The 16,936-nt window shown below is 37.4% G+C and overlaps 1 protein-coding gene across 1 annotated transcript in view; it reads right to left on the bottom strand.

The window, feature by feature from the left end:
- Nucleotides 1-3,062: 3,062 nt before the first annotated feature.
- The window catches only part of ADAMDEC1 (ADAM like decysin 1), a 17,288-nt gene continuing 3,414 nt past the window's right edge, over nt 3,063-16,936 (bottom strand). The window contains exons 3-14 of the mRNA XM_049631599.1: nt 16,735-16,811; nt 15,716-15,794; nt 14,168-14,244; nt 12,920-13,106; nt 12,640-12,702; nt 11,896-11,967; nt 11,428-11,597; nt 10,987-11,068; nt 10,158-10,288; nt 8,510-8,687; nt 5,078-5,163; nt 3,063-3,802 (exon numbers count right to left, since the gene is read on the bottom strand). Coding sequence (XP_049487556.1) covers nt 3,796-3,802; nt 5,078-5,163; nt 8,510-8,687; nt 10,158-10,288; nt 10,987-11,068; nt 11,428-11,597; nt 11,896-11,967; nt 12,640-12,702; nt 12,920-13,106; nt 14,168-14,244; nt 15,716-15,794; nt 16,735-16,811 — 1,209 coding nt within the window. The 3' untranslated portion in view covers nt 3,063-3,795. The remainder of the gene's footprint in view (nt 3,803-5,077; nt 5,164-8,509; nt 8,688-10,157; nt 10,289-10,986; nt 11,069-11,427; nt 11,598-11,895; nt 11,968-12,639; nt 12,703-12,919; nt 13,107-14,167; nt 14,245-15,715; nt 15,795-16,734; nt 16,812-16,936) is intronic.

The following is a 16,936-nucleotide window of genomic DNA, read 5'->3' as shown; positions in this document are numbered from 1 at the left end:
ACTCGTTACGCCTGTCTCTTAATGTTTTCATTAAGACTCAAACTTGGTAAAAGATGTAAACATACTTTGAAAAACTTAGAACGCGGAGCAGATATATGGTAGTCTTTTGATTTTGCTCTGGTTGGAAACAGAATTCTGCTTTTGAAAGTAATTTCCAGTTGATAAAAACACATCACATTTAACTGTTAGACTGTTTGCATGTTGCCAAACACCAAAAGGAAACTATTCAGATGTTTGGTCTACCAATATGTCAACCATCTGGAGGTTTTCAAAAAAGAGTTATTTAAGTCTTTATTATAGCAATGCTTTTTTTTTTTTTTCTGAAGAGTTCTATGACACCTGATAAATTCAATGGAAAAAGTTTCATTTAAACCGGTTATTTGATGATCTGCCAGTTATGCACAGCTTTGAAAGTTGCCCAAACCTCTAGGCCATTTTTCTGAAGACGCGTATCTTTTCATGACAAAGGTAGAGTCATTAAGAAGTTGAAAATAATGTAATAGGTCTTTGGCACTAGGCTGGGGCTTGGGACTCAGACACTGAAGCCACTTGGAGTAGGTGTTGCCCCTCCCCCACGATCTACACCAGTTTTTTTTTTCTTTTTTTTTAATGTTTGTTTATTTTTGACAGAGAGAGAGAGAGACAGAGCATGAGTGGGGGAGGGGCAGAGAGAGAGGGAGACACAGAATCGGAAGCAGGCTCCAGTCTCCGAGCTGTCAGCATGGAGCCCGATGGGGGGCTTTGAACTCACAAACCATGAGATCATGACCTGGGCTGAAGTCAGACCCTCAAATGACTGAGCCATCCAGGCACCCCGATATACACCAGTTTTTGACGCTTGGATGCCACTAATTAGAATTTGAAAGTGCCCTCTGTACCTCACTCCCCAGCCCATATATCTTATACTGTCTCAAGTAACTGCGGTAGAACATTCTTTGAAGGTGGAAAAGAATCAGAATCCTGACGCCTTGTCTTTGAGATTTATAGGTATAATTCCATGTTGGATAGGCTGGAGTAGCCTTGATTAAAACAAATCTCAGAAAAACACAAGGGATCTTTTGGAAAAAAAAAAAAAAAAAAAAAGAGAGACAAGGACCCGATTATGTACCTGAATTTACTCAGTAGGGTAGAAAAGAGTGGAGTAGGGTTGGTGATCATATTTCTAGGCTAATAGAATCCAACCTATTCCATGACCTGGCCATTCTGAATACACCGTTGTGCTTTGGAGAAATGGCTGCATGTGTATGTCTTAAAAACTTTGTTTGAAGTCCTCTAATCAGTCGTATGCTGGTAACTTTTTAATAATTGACTCTCTGGAATAACAAATGCATGTATGCACATAAATACATATGTTTACTATAAATGTTATTAATATAAAGGATATGTGGCATATAATTTTAAGATAATAAAACATATGATAATTCTTTGTTGTAAATTCCATACAGTCATTAGATTCTCACAGAATGCTTTCGCTGTAAGTGAGTGAAATCAAAACGACAAAGATATATATTGGAATTTCACTCATATGTCAAAGATGCGAGCAACAAATTCGACAATCGTTTTCAAATACTGAAAGAGCATTATCTCAGGTTTTTGTATGATTCACATCATAATTGCTACAAAGACTCATTTTTAAAACTTCACTCTGCGTTACAAACACTTTTGCGTCACTTTCTTAAGTATAAACAACAAGCAAATCAATTGATTCATAGCATTTGCTTCTTTCTGTAATAAAATTTTCCCACCACGGTCCATCTCAAGCTACCAATATGACATCACTGGATGGAGCAGATGTATACAGTTACGGTTATACAGGTTGCTTTTGAGTAACGCCTGGGTTTCATAACCAGGTCGTAATAGTCCCGAAAATCTAACAATTGGCACTCACCTACTCGCTGTTTCCAGCATGGCGCTGTCTTTAATTTTTGGAGCTCAGGCAGTTTTACTATAAGAAACCTTTACCTGAGTAGGAGGTAGGGGAGGGAAGTATGCCAAAAAAAACAAAAACAAAAAAAAAACAAAAAAAAAAAAAAAACAAAAAAAAAAACCTTTTGGCCTTAGAGGAATTGGCTGGAAATTTGTATCAGACCAGCGGACAATGAAAATATGGACGATTCATGCCTTGGGACTGTTTCATGGCTTTCAGTGACATCGCACATGCAGCTTTATCTGTAGCCCAGCTAATGCCAAGCCCACCAATAACGGCAAGACAGTCAACACCAGTAGGCAGGGCTTTCTGGAAGGCTGTTCTTTTCAAAGCTCAATCTTTAGAAATGTGTTTAAATTCTTGTTCTCCTAGTATAAGCATCAATGGAATTTTGAGGAATGTTTGGAGTAACTGTTAAAAAGCATTTGAATACAGAAACCTCAGGAAGAAGTCGAATCTCACGTGACTGACCTCAAGTCATTTCACTGTGAACATTAAAAGATGTTGTGACCTTCATCTCATCTCCACATCTCCCCGTCTCATCTCCGCACTGTGATGCCTGGTTACCTATGGCAACACTGTTAGAGGACTGTAGGAAAAAAATAGTCTAAATACGTGAGGCTTTAACACCTAACGCAAACCTACACGGAAGGTTGAAAATACTCATGCTTGAAAATCACCACAAAGCGGCGCCACACAGTGGCTCAGTCGGTTAAGCATCTACTCCTGGTTTCGGTTCAGGTCATGATGTCCTGGTTCATGAGTTCAAGGCCCGCGTCCAGTTCTGTGCTGACAGTGCAGAACCTGCTTGGGATTCTCTCTCTCCCTCTTTCTCTGCCCCTCCCTTGCTTGTGTGCTTTCTCTCTCTCTCTCTCTCTCTCTCTCTCAAAATTAATAAATAAACTTTACGGGACGCCTGGGTGGCTCAGTCGGTTAAGCGTCCGACTTCGGCTCAGGTCACAATCTCGCGGTCCGTGAGTTCGAGCCCCGCGTCGGGCTCTGGGCTGACTGCTCAGAGCCTGGAGCCTGTTTCGGATTCTGTGTCTCCCTCTCTCTCTGACCCTCCCCCATTCATGCTCTGTCTCTCTCTGTCTCAAAAATAAATAAACGTTAAAAAAAATTTTTTTTAAATTAATAAATAAACTTTAAAAAAAATGACCACACAGAAAAGTCTCAAACATTTGCGGTTTTATTCATTGACAGTAAGGTGTCTATTCCATCAATAGATGAATAAAACATTCTTTGATGGTAAATCAAAATGTGAGCATGAAGCCTTCTCAAAATTAGCATTACATGTGATGGTGAGAAAGGATCATACATGATAAAATGAAATATATTTCTATGTAATTGCTCTTGACATGATATAGACAAATACCACACTTCTAAGAACAAGATAAGTAGAATACTGAAGGGTAATAAAATGACACGTGAATTCTGTTCTCCCTTCTTCTGCCAAAGCTTCTCTCATCAAGTGGACTTGCTTTGCCATGGGTTATACAAGCAAAATGAGATTGGGGTAAAAATGTCAGTCACTTGTAGAGTTCACAGTTCTCAATTGAGCCTGTATAATTCAGCGGCACCTTGAGGCGTTTTGGTCAAAGGCTAATTTCTTTTGTTCCCCAAAGAGCAGAGTTAGCCTCACCATCCTTAAAAATACATTAAAGATCAGGCTTTAGAAAACAGGCAATTTCTCTGAATTCCTCTATTTACCTGTTGGCTAGGCTGATAAAAATAGAAGAAGTACAATTCCAAATGGAAAGCAAAATATATCTAAATGCAACAGTGAAAATACACAAGATTTCTGGTGAGTGTAGATCTCTTGATTCTTGTCCCAGCAAGTAGCATCTCAATGAAGGAGATTTTTTGATTCACTGTCTGATTAAAAGAAAAAAAAATTTGGAAGTCATGGTTATTATAAATTATGAAATATTATGTAATTGATAATTAACATTTATAAAATGTACGTAATACTAACGACCTTCCTGAGTGAGAAGAGCATTAGGTCCATTTCACAGGTGAGAAAACAAATTAAGTAACTAGGCTTGAAGTCCCACAGCTAGTTTGGGGCCGAACTAAGAAAAATGGTTTCCTGACTCCAAACCCAATTTCCTTTCCATGATAATAGATTGTCAATCTTCCCAGTAATGGAACATGCCCACCTAGCATCCCAAGTCCCTGAGGAGTTGAATGGATATCTTCTGAGATGCTAAGCTTTTGGTCTCTGTGACAGATTAAGAAGCTGGGCATGATTTCCAGAACTCCCTGCCGAGGGGATCACATGTCAGGTTGAGCAGGCCTTGTTAAATAAGGCTTGCTGAAGAAATGAGTATTGTTCCTGATCTTAGAACCTCGCTGGTTTTTTTCTTAAGGAAGTGATAGTTGATGGTGTCTGAGTTGATTATTCCCTTTATAATCTCTCCACAGGTTTAACTCCAGAAAAGACTCAGGGAAGGGGGTGGGCAGGATTACTATTTTCCATGTATTTTATCCTGAGTTTTTCCCCATTTATGATTTTTTCATTGTTCAGGGACTATTTTTCACTGAAACAAATACCATATTCAGTCGGACCAGTTGGGTTCCCTAACCCAACTCATGTAGGGTTCTATAAAACACAAAAATAATACATGGATTATAGCTTATTGAGACACCTTAAAAGAAATATCACCAAATGGTGTAGTATGTTCTTAAATATTATTAATTTTCTGACTACCTTGTAAATTACAACTATCAGCTCTTTACCAAGAATAAAAGAGGCTTCTTAAAAATGAACTTTTCTTACTCTCATCTTAGTTTGTATTAAACTCATCACTACCTAAGAGAAATTCATAGTTTTTAGCATAGACTGAAGCAGTCTTAAACTCCCAGATGACCACATAGCCACTTTTCTCATTAGCATATTAGTAGACACGAAACCCTAAGTTGTTTTTGTTCAGTATGGTGGGGTTTTTTTTCTCTTTCTGAAATGGAGTCATTTGAAAAATGTGCAGTAAAAAAATAAATAAATAAATAAAATTTTAACAAATGAATTAAACGAAGATATAAAGTGAGTTGTGTTTTCTTGTATTATAGAACTTAGTGGCCCATCTTTCTCAACTCTGAAATAAAAATGAGAACATATTTGGGAACAAAGAATGAAAAAAAGGGTCTTACATGATATGGTTCAGAGTGGCTCCTCTACAGTCAGCTTCAGATTTTAATTTGCAGGTCATGGCCTCACAGCAAGGATTGGAGCATTTCTTTAAAGCACACAGACAGGGAAAGTTGGTTCAGCATTTCTTCCTACACACTAGGTTCATACAATTTTTAGTACAAGATGGCAAAGAAATTTCACTTTTTAAACTAAATTACTCTGCTCTACAAATTACGGAGGAGATGACCAAGGAAATGTCATAGTAGAAAGACATGTTAAGTCCAATGAAAACCACTTCTTAAAAGGACAAAAAGAGAATTATCCAAGAATTACCACAAATAAATTTGGTCTAGCTGGTATTACGTGTAAGTTAATTTAAAACTTCAAGGGAGAATACTTCTCTACTACTCAAACTATTTGAAGGTAGGGGAAAAAATGTTAATTCTCAAGTTATTTTACTAAGCCTCCATAATTCTGGTAATGAGAGTTGGTAATGAATACTCACACACACACGTACACACACACACGTATGCACACCCAATTCTCATTTACGAATAGAAGTACAAAAGCTTGAATAAAATATTAGTAAAACACCAGTTTATTAATATAATAACTCTCCATTACAACGATGCAGGGCGGTTTTTTTTTCACCAAAAGTACAAGGGTGCCTCAACTATACAGAATAAAGTAATATAATCCATCATATTAAGAGGCCGAGGGTAGAAAAAAACTAATATTATTGTGATAGATGGCAAAGATTAGAAAATAAAGATAATTTAGAAAGAAAGAAAATCTATCTGATAAATAGCAAAAATATATCCAATAAAATCAACAGTAAGACATGGATTATTGATAGTCTATATTTTTATGGAAATTCTGACATGCCACGAGAGAAAGAAAAGATATGAAAATGTAACAATAATTGGAAAGTATAAATCACATTTTCATCTCTTGTACGTAATAAAATATTTGACCTGGTAAAAAATAGAGAACTCTAAAAACATTGGATGAGTCACTAAGATAACTCTTTAAGATAATAAAAGAACATTAAAAAAGTAATAAATCACCTAATATGAAAAAGTGAACATCACACATACTAATAGAAAAAAGAAAAATAGAAAATACTTCAGAATAAGCTTTCATAATAAAGAGCTACAAGAACTTTATATTTAACTGTCCTGAGAAACTCAAAACGCAACCAGTTTAAACAATAATACTGTGGAAGTGGCAGCGGCCTTCGGAGTGAAATACGAATTTCATGCATTTCAATCAGAATCCCAATTCTATTTGGGGGAAAACTGACAAAATACCAAGAATTATATGGAAGAATGAACACTGAGGAAGGACTACACAAATCCCACCCCCCAAAATCAACACATTTGGGGCACCTGGGTGGCTCCGTCAGTTAAGTGTCCGACTCTTGGTTTCAGCTCAGGTCATAATCTCACAGTTGGTGAGTTCGAGCCTACATCGGTCTCTGTGCTGACAGCATGGAACCTGCTTGGGATTCTCTCTCTCTCTCTCTCTCTCTCTCTCTCTCCCTTTCTCTCTGCCTCCCCCAGTTGTGCTCTCTGAGTCTCTCTCTGTCTCAAAATAAATAAATAGACTAAAAAGAAAAAGTAAACACACTCGCCACTGAAGGTATTAAAATGCATTGCATAGTCACAGTCATTAAAATAACATGATGCTGTGATAATATTTAGACCGATGGATACTATGGTTATTTTTAAGATCTAGAAAAAGGCTTAAATATGTAGATAAAAACAGTGAAATAGCATATTAGATCATAGGAAATAAGACTATCCACTAAAAAATACTATATAAAGGTTATATACTACTTTTGGGATAGGAAAACAGCTGTTGAAAAATTCAGTTGTTCATAAGCTTGAACTTCCTAGTTTTATTCCACTCCTAAGGAAGAAAATCACAAAATGGAAACGATATAGGAGTTGGCTGATACACTTAAAGAATATTAGATCTTTCACATAATATAGACAGTGTTTTCTCTCTCTCTCTCATCTGTCTGTGTGCACTGACTATATGCCATGCACCTGCTGACATTAGAAGCACCTAAGACCGTAAATGATTTCAATTGTCTTCTTTTATTTATTTATTTATTTTTAATTTTTTTTAACGTTTATTTATTATTGAGAGACAGAGAGACACAGAGCGTGAGCAGGGGAGGGGTAGAGAGAGGAGGAGACACAGAATCTGAAGCAGGCTCCAGGCCCTGAGCTGTCAGCACAGAGCCTGATGTGGGGCTCGAACTCACAAACTGTGAGATCATGACCTGAGCCGAAGTCAGTCACCCAACCAACTGAGCCACCCAGGTGCCCCTGATTTCAATTGTCTTCTACCCAGGCAGGTTTACTGGAGTGTAAGCAAGGTGGGAATGAGATAAACTTAAAGCTAACTCATTATAAAGCACCAAATTATTTGTAAAATTTCATTTCTCATTATAATTAGAAGAATATTTATAATATCCTTTACAAATGATTGTTACACCATGAAATCTTCTAATGTAATTCAACAGCTTAAAATGTCTACATTAATAGCGGAGGCATAGGGCGATTATGAACGTGTTTATGAATGGAACGTGGGATTTAATGTGGGATAGCTGGCAAATAGTCTTTCAGAGACACTGATGCCTGACAGGGGTCAGATTTTTGTAAAGATTAGCAGAATTATAGTAATTATCTCAGACATTTTATATTAACAGCTAATTTTCTACAGGCTTATGCGATTTTCTCTCTCTCTTTTTTTTCCTTCTCTGTTTCATTTACTGCTTGGTTTATACACTGGCTTGTTGAGTGAAGGCCAGCTCTCTCTATGGAAAGAAGTTACGTCTAGATCTGTAATTGCTTTTGCTTAACAAATGATCAACTGTGACTTGAGGTGATTTAAGGATTTCTGACTAATATATCTAGGAAAGATTATAAATGACATGTTATAGTTAATGATTTACTTCTTTACATTGAGCTTTATATAATCATGTCATAAGTGCATCCTGGCTTTTGAAATGCCTTTCAAAACATGTCTAAAATCGGTATTAAAAACACAAGCACAGGGGCACCTGGGTGGCTCAGTCGGTTAAGCATCCGACTTCGGCTCAGGTCATGATCTCACAGTCTGTGGGTTCGAGCCCCGCATCGGGCTCTGTGCTGACAGCTCAGAACCTGGAGCCTGTTTCATATTCTGTGTCTCCCTCTCTCTCTCTGACCCACCCCTGTTCATGCTCTGTCTCTCTCTGTCTCAAAAATCAATAAACGTTAAAATTTTTTTTTTTAAATAAAAAAAACCCACAAGCACAAGCCCACTTTTTTACTGTGATGCCAAGCTTATCTTTAGAAAGACTTTCCAAAAGAACATTTTTAAAGAAGGAAAAGAAAACAGCATAATTCTCATGTTGCAATAACTCTATAATAAATTTCAAACCGTGGATATTTTCCTACCTTAGGAGGGCCACAATCACAATCTTCTCCTACTTCCAGAAGTTGGTTCCCACACACCGGCTTTGTTATTATATTTTTAGGAATTGGTGCTTGTAGCAGGCACTTTGGTTTTTGAGATAAAATGTATTTCTCAAAATGTGCACGGCAGGATGTACTGAAATCTTTTGGGAATTTTGAGCTGTAACCAGAAGAAAAGTCATGATATATATAGTGAGAAACTGATTTGTCTAACTATATCCCGGGTTCAATGGAAATTCCAAATTCAGTATTTGTTCAGGACAGTACTATGTTATATGTGAAGGGCAAAAGGGCATAAATACTATGCTAGTTGGAAAATTGTTTTCCTAGACTGAGCTTGTAGAACTGGAAGAATTTAAATTCCTGTGTGGATTCCGTACTGTCCTAAATGGCAGGAGTGATGAATGAGCCAATTCTATGAACGTATTTCTCTTCCTATTCATGACCACTTTTAAGAGCAAAGTATTTTTTTTTTTCATTTTTCTATCCCAAGTCCTTGCAAATTTCCTGGCATTAGAAGGTAATTAATAACAACATAAAAATGGATGGAGTGATTAGTGATGGGGATATATAAGAATGTTGTCATCATCTTACTGACTTACTTAGATGTCATCATCTTACTTAGATATTTTAAGAAAATATATTACTATTTAATAATAACAAGTAGGTACATCTTAATCCCCTTCATCTACGTTTCCCATCCCCCTCCCCTCCCCTGTCTGGCAACTACCAGTTTGTTCTCTGTATTTATGAATATATTTCTGGTTTTGTCTGTTTGTTAGTTTATTCATTTATTAGTTTGTTCATTAGTTTTGATTTTTAAATTCCATTTATAAGTAAAATAATATGATATTTGTCTTTTTCTGTTTGATTTATTTCACTTAGCACAATACCCTCTAAATCCATCCATATTGACATGAATGGCAGGATTTGATTCTTCTTAATGTCTGAGTAATATTTCATTATATTGTATATATATATATATGTGTGTATATATATATATATGTATGTATATATATCTGTTCACTTATTTTTTTTTAATTTTTTTTAACGTTTATTTTTTAGACAGAGACAGAGCATGAACGGGGGAGGGTCAGAGAGAGAGAGGGAGACACAGAATCCGAAACAGGCTCCAGGCTCCGAGCTGTCAGCACAGAGCCTGACGCGGGGCTCGAACTCACGAACCGCGAGATCCTGACCTGAGCCGAAGCCGGACGCTTAACCGACTGAGCCACCCAGGCGCCCCATGCATTCACTTATTGCTTGACATGTAGGTTGCTTCCATATCTTGGCCATTAAAAAGTCTTTTAAGTTAAAATACCATGGTTACCATACTCATAATCTCTAACTTGGCATATTTGGAAATCTGAAGTAATGAGCCCCGATAAGCTAGTAAAACCTGTGCATCAATAGGTTGGAGTGTGAATTAACGGGATTCACAACCCTTAGTAAAAAAACAAAAAAAAAAACCCCAAAAAACAAAAAAACAACAAAACAAACAAAAGCCCCCAAAACACAAGAATCCATTCACTATATAGACTGTATCTGAATTCTTTAAAATTTAAGAAATATTTAAATTGAAGAATTAAGAAATATATATATTTTTTTCTCAAGCGTGACAAAGTCTCACCTCAGATATTGATTCATCACACAACTCCCTGAGGGACACTTGGTGTAATATGGAACATCGGGCATACCAAGGACATGACCTAATTCATGCGACATCACTCCTACAAGAGACACACTATTCTTTTTCTTAGCCTAGAAAGAAGAAAAAAAAAAAAAACCAGAAACATCTATTACTTACGATATTTAGTTATTTCCTAGCTAAAAAAAATAGTTGGACAGATGAAAAATAATGAGTCTTTAAGCTCTTTTCCCTGCCATTGGCTATCGTAAAATGTTGAACTGACATTTGAACTGGTTGGCTCCTGTGAATCCAACCATCTAGTCAGTGCTCAATAAATATTTGCTGAGCTAATGAGGAGTTCCTGGTAAACCATGATTAAATTGAAGTAATTACATTCTTCATAGGAAGTACAATACTATGTTTTCAAAGTTTCCAAGAACAATTGCCAGAATGGTCGGCATTGGTAATGCTTGGCCAAATGACACCAAAATGCACCTTGACTGACCTCTCTGGCCATTGATACTGAAGGTGATTAATTTGAAGTTGGCTCAGGCCACAGAGGGCATCTTGGTTCCCTTTCTGTTCCAATTTCCTGTTTTTATTCCCTAATACCAACTAAAGAATGAATACTTCTGGGAGGGCCAGTCTAAGGAAATATTCTATTTTATAATCTAAGGGAGCTTCAGTGTAATGATCTACCAGTAGGTTAATTTCTACTTTTATTTACTGACTCAGCAAATGTTCGTTGTGCTAACTCTGTAGAAGGCATTATTCTGGCCTATCATAGAGGATACAGAACCACAGGGAGCCTTACTATGAGTTTACCAACCTCAATAACAGCAACTGAAGATGGGGAGCACAAGGAATTCGTGGCTGCCATTCCTACACGTCGGTTGGTGAAGTCAATTCCACTGTGTGAAAGTTACAGGCATATTGTCACAACGTAAGTCTTTGGAACCATTAGCTTTTGTCAGTTATGCTCTAGATTTCCTGTTTCTCTACCCTTTTCATATTCAGTAGGCCCCAGAAAGTCTTCTGCTATTCCACAGCATTGTAACGATCACAGATGGCTATCCCACATCCAGGAGTCCATTTTAGTGACCTGACATGGGTCTCCACATTCTTACAGGTGAATTCCTAATGGTAGAACTTCAGGTTCCCCGACAACCGCTTGGGGAGATAGAATTGAACAGAAATCTCTACCAAGAGCCGTTTGGGATAACTATCCACCCTGCCCACCTACGCCTTGCCCTGGCCAGCACGTGCTCACCTGAGTAGCTGTGCATGATCGTGTATCTTCATTTTCTCCAGGTTGGAACGATGCCAATTCAGAAAGTTGTTAAAGGTGGCACCTGTGTTGGGTACCACCTTTATCTTATCAGCGTCAGACCAGATTTCCATACCCACCAAAGCCACTTGAACATCTATTGTTTTATAGATCTGTGGGAAGAGCATCTTTTTTTCATGAAAATGTTTACGGTTTCTTTATTATCTTAGATCTTGTGCTGATCACCACTGATGGATAAGTGTATCCTATTTTGAAAATAGAAATCCTAGAAGTTGCCTTTGCTACAGTGTATGTGATTTTACCTTGTGGATCCTTGCCTGCTGAGTTTCCCAAAACTGCTGATGGCAAGCCACTGTGACCCTCCCAACTCCTTCTTTGGCGAAAACTCCTTCTGTGGTGAGTCCCCAGGCTTCTATGTGGACATACATGTTTACAGGGCAAATATCTTACCACATTGAGTAGGTTCATCACATCAAACAAAAAGCTTCTTATCAAAGTTAGATTCCCCTTATATATGTTGTACTGTAAAATACAAAATGCAAACATGATTAAAAAATAAAGTTGATGTGGCACAGAATTTAACATTTTAAGAAAAATTACAAATTTCAACATAAGTAAACGTGTATTCATTCATGTCTGACTTATATAACACTCTGTGTTTCAACAAATTCTTTCTAAATGTAAGAATTCTTTAGTGTTCAGTGGTTTTCCTTTGTAAGGATGAAGAAATCAAATGAACAATTTCAATGTTTCCAACCAATTCAACAACATTAAAATTTGATTATAAAGCAGTATTGGCTAAGCCAGAATCACAGATTCTAGTACTTGTATAAATCTAAATATAATTTGTAAAATATATATAGTTTTGTATCTGCTTTATGTTTACATAACGGAGTGAGAATTTAAAAAATATTTTAATAACCCATTCTTTAAATTTTTCATGATTATGGTTGATTTCTTGGAGCTATCTGGTATTGAGTATGCTTCCAATATCTGAATATACTGGCAGCAGGTAGATATTAAAGGGGGTGGGTAAGTGACAACCATTGCCCACAAGGCAGGTGGAAAAGACAGGACATTCAGGTGGGCAGGGCCTGAGTTTTCAGCTAGAATAGCTTATGGCTTGTGTTCACTCGATAAGAAGTCTTAACAGTTGACCTAACTGCCCCAGAAGCACCCATATTTTATACTCACAAAGGCATTATCCAGCACCAAAAAGAGATCAATGTATTTCTCAGCCTGAAGAAAGTCTTCTTGCTTTACAAAGAGTAAAATACCATCATTAATAACCATCTTTATCCTAAAGACTGGAAAAACTTACAATATTTTTTTTTGGCCAGGGGGAAATTCCATCAAGGAATAAGTAAGTGAATTATAGCCTTTACCTATAGCAGTAACTGTTGAATACAATGGTATATCATACATCATTGCTGAGACAGTGGAAGAAATGATGACATAGGAAAGCTACACTTACCTCCGGGCTATTGAGTGACCTAGAGGTTCGAATATGGCCTTGTTTCCTGCCAACACTTCTTACACCACAGGTGTGATTAGCCAGGTCAAGCTCTTCCTGGTTATATGTGATGACAGCATGTTCTTCTTGGTCTGTACTTTTCAGAGGCTTTATCATGTATCTTTGGTCATGATACGCGAAGTATCCTCTGTGAAACACAGAGAATCGTATTTCAAGATTCTCTGCCACACAAAGTCACAAAACTGACCAGAATGGAGTATACCTCTCCCTAAATCCTAAGCTCACGCACACAGTTTTCATTCATAGGCCTTCCAGCTAACTTTTGCTAATTTAAATTATAATCCATACTTGTCAATCGTCAAATGAGGGTTATATTATTTACTAGAAAATTCTAAACAAGAATTGCTCAGATGAAGCTGTCCCAAAGGATTTGACATTCAGAGCATAAGCTCAGGGAATGTTTGCCCATAGTTCATTTATCCACTTAACAAATATTTCTTGAAAGCTCCTAGGAATATAATGGAAGATGGAGTAAAAGAGTATTGAGATACTAAGAACCCAGAGAAGAGAAAAAATGATGAGCAAATCAGCCAGAGGAACAGGTTGGAATGAGTAGTAACTTAGAGAAGTTTTCTTTTTTGGTAAGAAAATCAATTCAGAAACATAAAGTGAATTCATATGATGGAATGTGACAAATACAACATAGATAGTCATCAAACATTACATCTATGAATGTAGATGTCATATGGGAAGAGGCTTGTGATATGGGTGATATGTGATATGGGTGATACGTGATATGGGTGATATGTGATATTTTGTGATATGGGAAGAGGCTTGTGACATCACATGATGAAAATATACGTCTATATGCACAAAGGCTGCAAGCATGACAAATAGTTAATGATAGTGTCACTTATAAGCACAATTTTGCAGTGGTTATTATTTTTTTTTGTTGGTGCCTTTTCTTACTTCTCCAATTTTTCCAAACTGGCAAGAATTATCTTTGCAAACAGAAATATCACACACACAAGTGCATGTGCGCACACATACACTCTCAAAATTACGTTCGGCATAATTTTTAACCGATTATAAAATGATTGCAAGAGTGATACCTGACTCTTCATTTTAATGGCGTTTTACCCCTGCAGGAGATTTTACCAAGATAGGAAGACATGATGTCCAAGAAGACTCAGTTCTGTGCCATTAGAATGGTGCTTGCTGTTCAATATTTTTGCAAATGGCTCTCACCTCAACCCATCACAAGTACTAATGCTGGCAACAGAATCCTTTTCATTGAGGATGTGTCCTTTATAGTAGCAATGCTCCTAAAGTTGGAAACGAGAAATATACACATTTTTTTTTAAACTGTAAGAATAAATGTATCACAGTTGGGGTGAAAGCTGTTATTTTGAATATGTAGGAAAATTCTTCACCTAGTGGCAGTGGCCAGACCAGTTCCCAGACACAAAAACAGTGAGAACTTCAGAGATTTTAGGAACTGCTCCACTACTCACCCTGGAAACTCCATCTTTGACGGCGATGTTCTCTTTCTGGCGCTCATGGCACAAAAGAAAAGTCCAGGGAGTATGAACCTAAGTGGGCTCATGGTGAACTTGGACACTGCATCTTGGACACTGGCGAGTCTCCCTGGGATCGACGATGCTCCCAGAGAGCTCTCGAGTTTGAGGACCAACTTTTGAGAATTTGGCTTCCCTGTGCTGAGTCCCTAAGACACTGTGTGTCACATGTGTATAAAATGAGGTACCCATTTTTCTAGATCCCAGGCTCCTCAAGAAGCCACACTACCACTCCTGAGCCCCTCATATTAGCTGGTCCAACCCCTCATTTTAATTTGTGTGCTAGTGGAATCCCTTTACCAGCATTAAAACCACAGAGAATCTGTCTACAACTAGAAATTCAGTCATGGTTCATTCTCCATATGAGCAAAGTAGGGGGTCCCTTATGTAGAATGATCCAAAAAAGCCATTGAAGAAACTCTTGGTCAAAATAAACTGGTCTCAGGGTCTGAAATTCCATCTATGTTTTTCTTGCATTTGGAAGAAACCTTGTCATCATAAACATTTTCTTGTAGAGGATTTGGAAAAAGTACCAAATTAATATGCCATCAGCCATTCACATTTGAGCCTGAATTAATTTAAATATTAGCAAAAATCAAGATATCCTTGAAATGAGAGTTTTGATGTGAGAAGGGAACAAAGAGCCATTTTATTACAGAAGTTTTGTCTTTTTATAGAGACATGTTTTGGGTGCCCAAGGAGAGCGGCTCTGGAAACTCATTTAACTTCTTAATACTCCATGATTGAGTCTTTCTGTGTTCTCTTCCTGCCCTTTCCTTGGCATTGATTTTGTATGTTTGACCTCCAGGCCTTGGCATTATCTATAGCATGGTGGTTTAACCAGGTGTTATATGAATTAAATAATTGATGCCCCATTACTGACCTCAGGATATATGCATAGATTGTTCAAAAATAATAAATGGCTACACGACTTTTCAAGAAGCTACTGGGGAAGATATTTCTAACTTTTTGATAAGATGGTCTAAGGGAAAGTGGACTGGTAGTTGCTTCTACAAATATAATACTTGGAAGCCTCCTACTGTATCCTTACCTTTCTAAAAAGCTGACTATGATTTTTTCATTTGTTCTCTCATTGGTCATAGATGAGCACCTTTGTTCCTAGTCCTTCGATTTCTTTTTTATTTGCCCTTGCATCTATGCATCGTACAACGTAAGTAGTAGATCCCAGAAAAAGTCCCAGAAAGCATTCAGAACCTACCATGTTCTGAGGGCTTGTAGTGATTTTCTCCCCTCCGGGTGAGTAATACGTTTCGGTGTAGTCTGGCCCCAAGAGATGTCTGCAAAGTTCAAAAAGTTGCATGATACACGTAAGGTGGTAATAAGGGCTAATTTTCTTGAAATGCATTGCAGCACAAAAAGAATGATTATGTCTATGATGAGAAAGAACACTGTGACCCACTGATTCTTTTCTAACATTGGAACTCTGCTGCCGAAGCCAATCAAAGCCTTAGTCATACCCATTAGATCCAAGGGAAGAAATACCCCCAGATACTTTTCAGCTGCAAATTCTCTATCCTCCAATGGGTTATTTTTAGATTCTTCACAGCAAAGACACAGTCGCCACAGGGTCTCTGAAGGGTGTCGGGTCACAAATATGCATAAAAGACCATTGTGTTCAAGGAGAAGTTTACTGACAGTTGTAGAACTTGGTAGAGCCCCATCCCCAGGGATTTATCTCAAGGCTGTGTGTCCTGAATGACTCCTCCATATGTTCTTTTTTTTAGAGAGAGAAGGAGCGCCAGAGGCAGAGAGGGGCAGAGGAAGAGAGACAGAAAATCTCAAGCAGGCTTCACGCTCAGCTTAGCCCGATGCGAAGCTTGATCCCATGACGCTGGGATCTTGGCCTGAGCTGAAATCAAGAATGGACACTCAACTGACTGAGCCACCTAGACGCCCCACATATGTTCTTATAAAAGTAATGGGAGGTCACGTCAAAGATTTGAGTTTATCTGGGTAGAAAAGATTTTCAGTAAATCAGGGGAAGTATGAAGGAAGAAAGGCATTATCTGTGTTCTTCCCTTTCTTTATACTTTGCATGTAATTTCCTCAGAAAGCATCAACCTTCTTAGATAACTTTAGCACAGTCTAATAACATCTAAAACCCAATATACTTCATGCCTTTTATCTCAAATCACACGAAATAGAGTCTCAAGAAGGTGTATTTTTCCACATTCTCTTAATATAATCTATTGGTTAGACTCAGGCAGTACAACTTACTTGCTCTTTTGTAGGTGAAGAACAACTTCTTCTCCATTTAATGTAATCTGATACTGAAGTTCAGGTTCATATCTGTCCTAAAAATATTTAATAACAAAATGATATCAATTTATATTTCTGATATCAATTATGTGTCTGATATAAAAATGATATCAATTTATATTTCTGATATCAATTATGTGTCTGATATAAAAATGATATC

The sequence above is a fragment of the Panthera uncia genome, chromosome B1, assembly GCF_023721935.1.
Source record: "Panthera uncia isolate 11264 chromosome B1, Puncia_PCG_1.0, whole genome shotgun sequence".
Taxonomy (NCBI): domain Eukaryota; kingdom Metazoa; phylum Chordata; class Mammalia; order Carnivora; family Felidae; genus Panthera; species Panthera uncia.
Note: the sequence above shows the minus strand (reverse complement) of the source record. Positions and strands in the feature narration are given on the sequence as shown.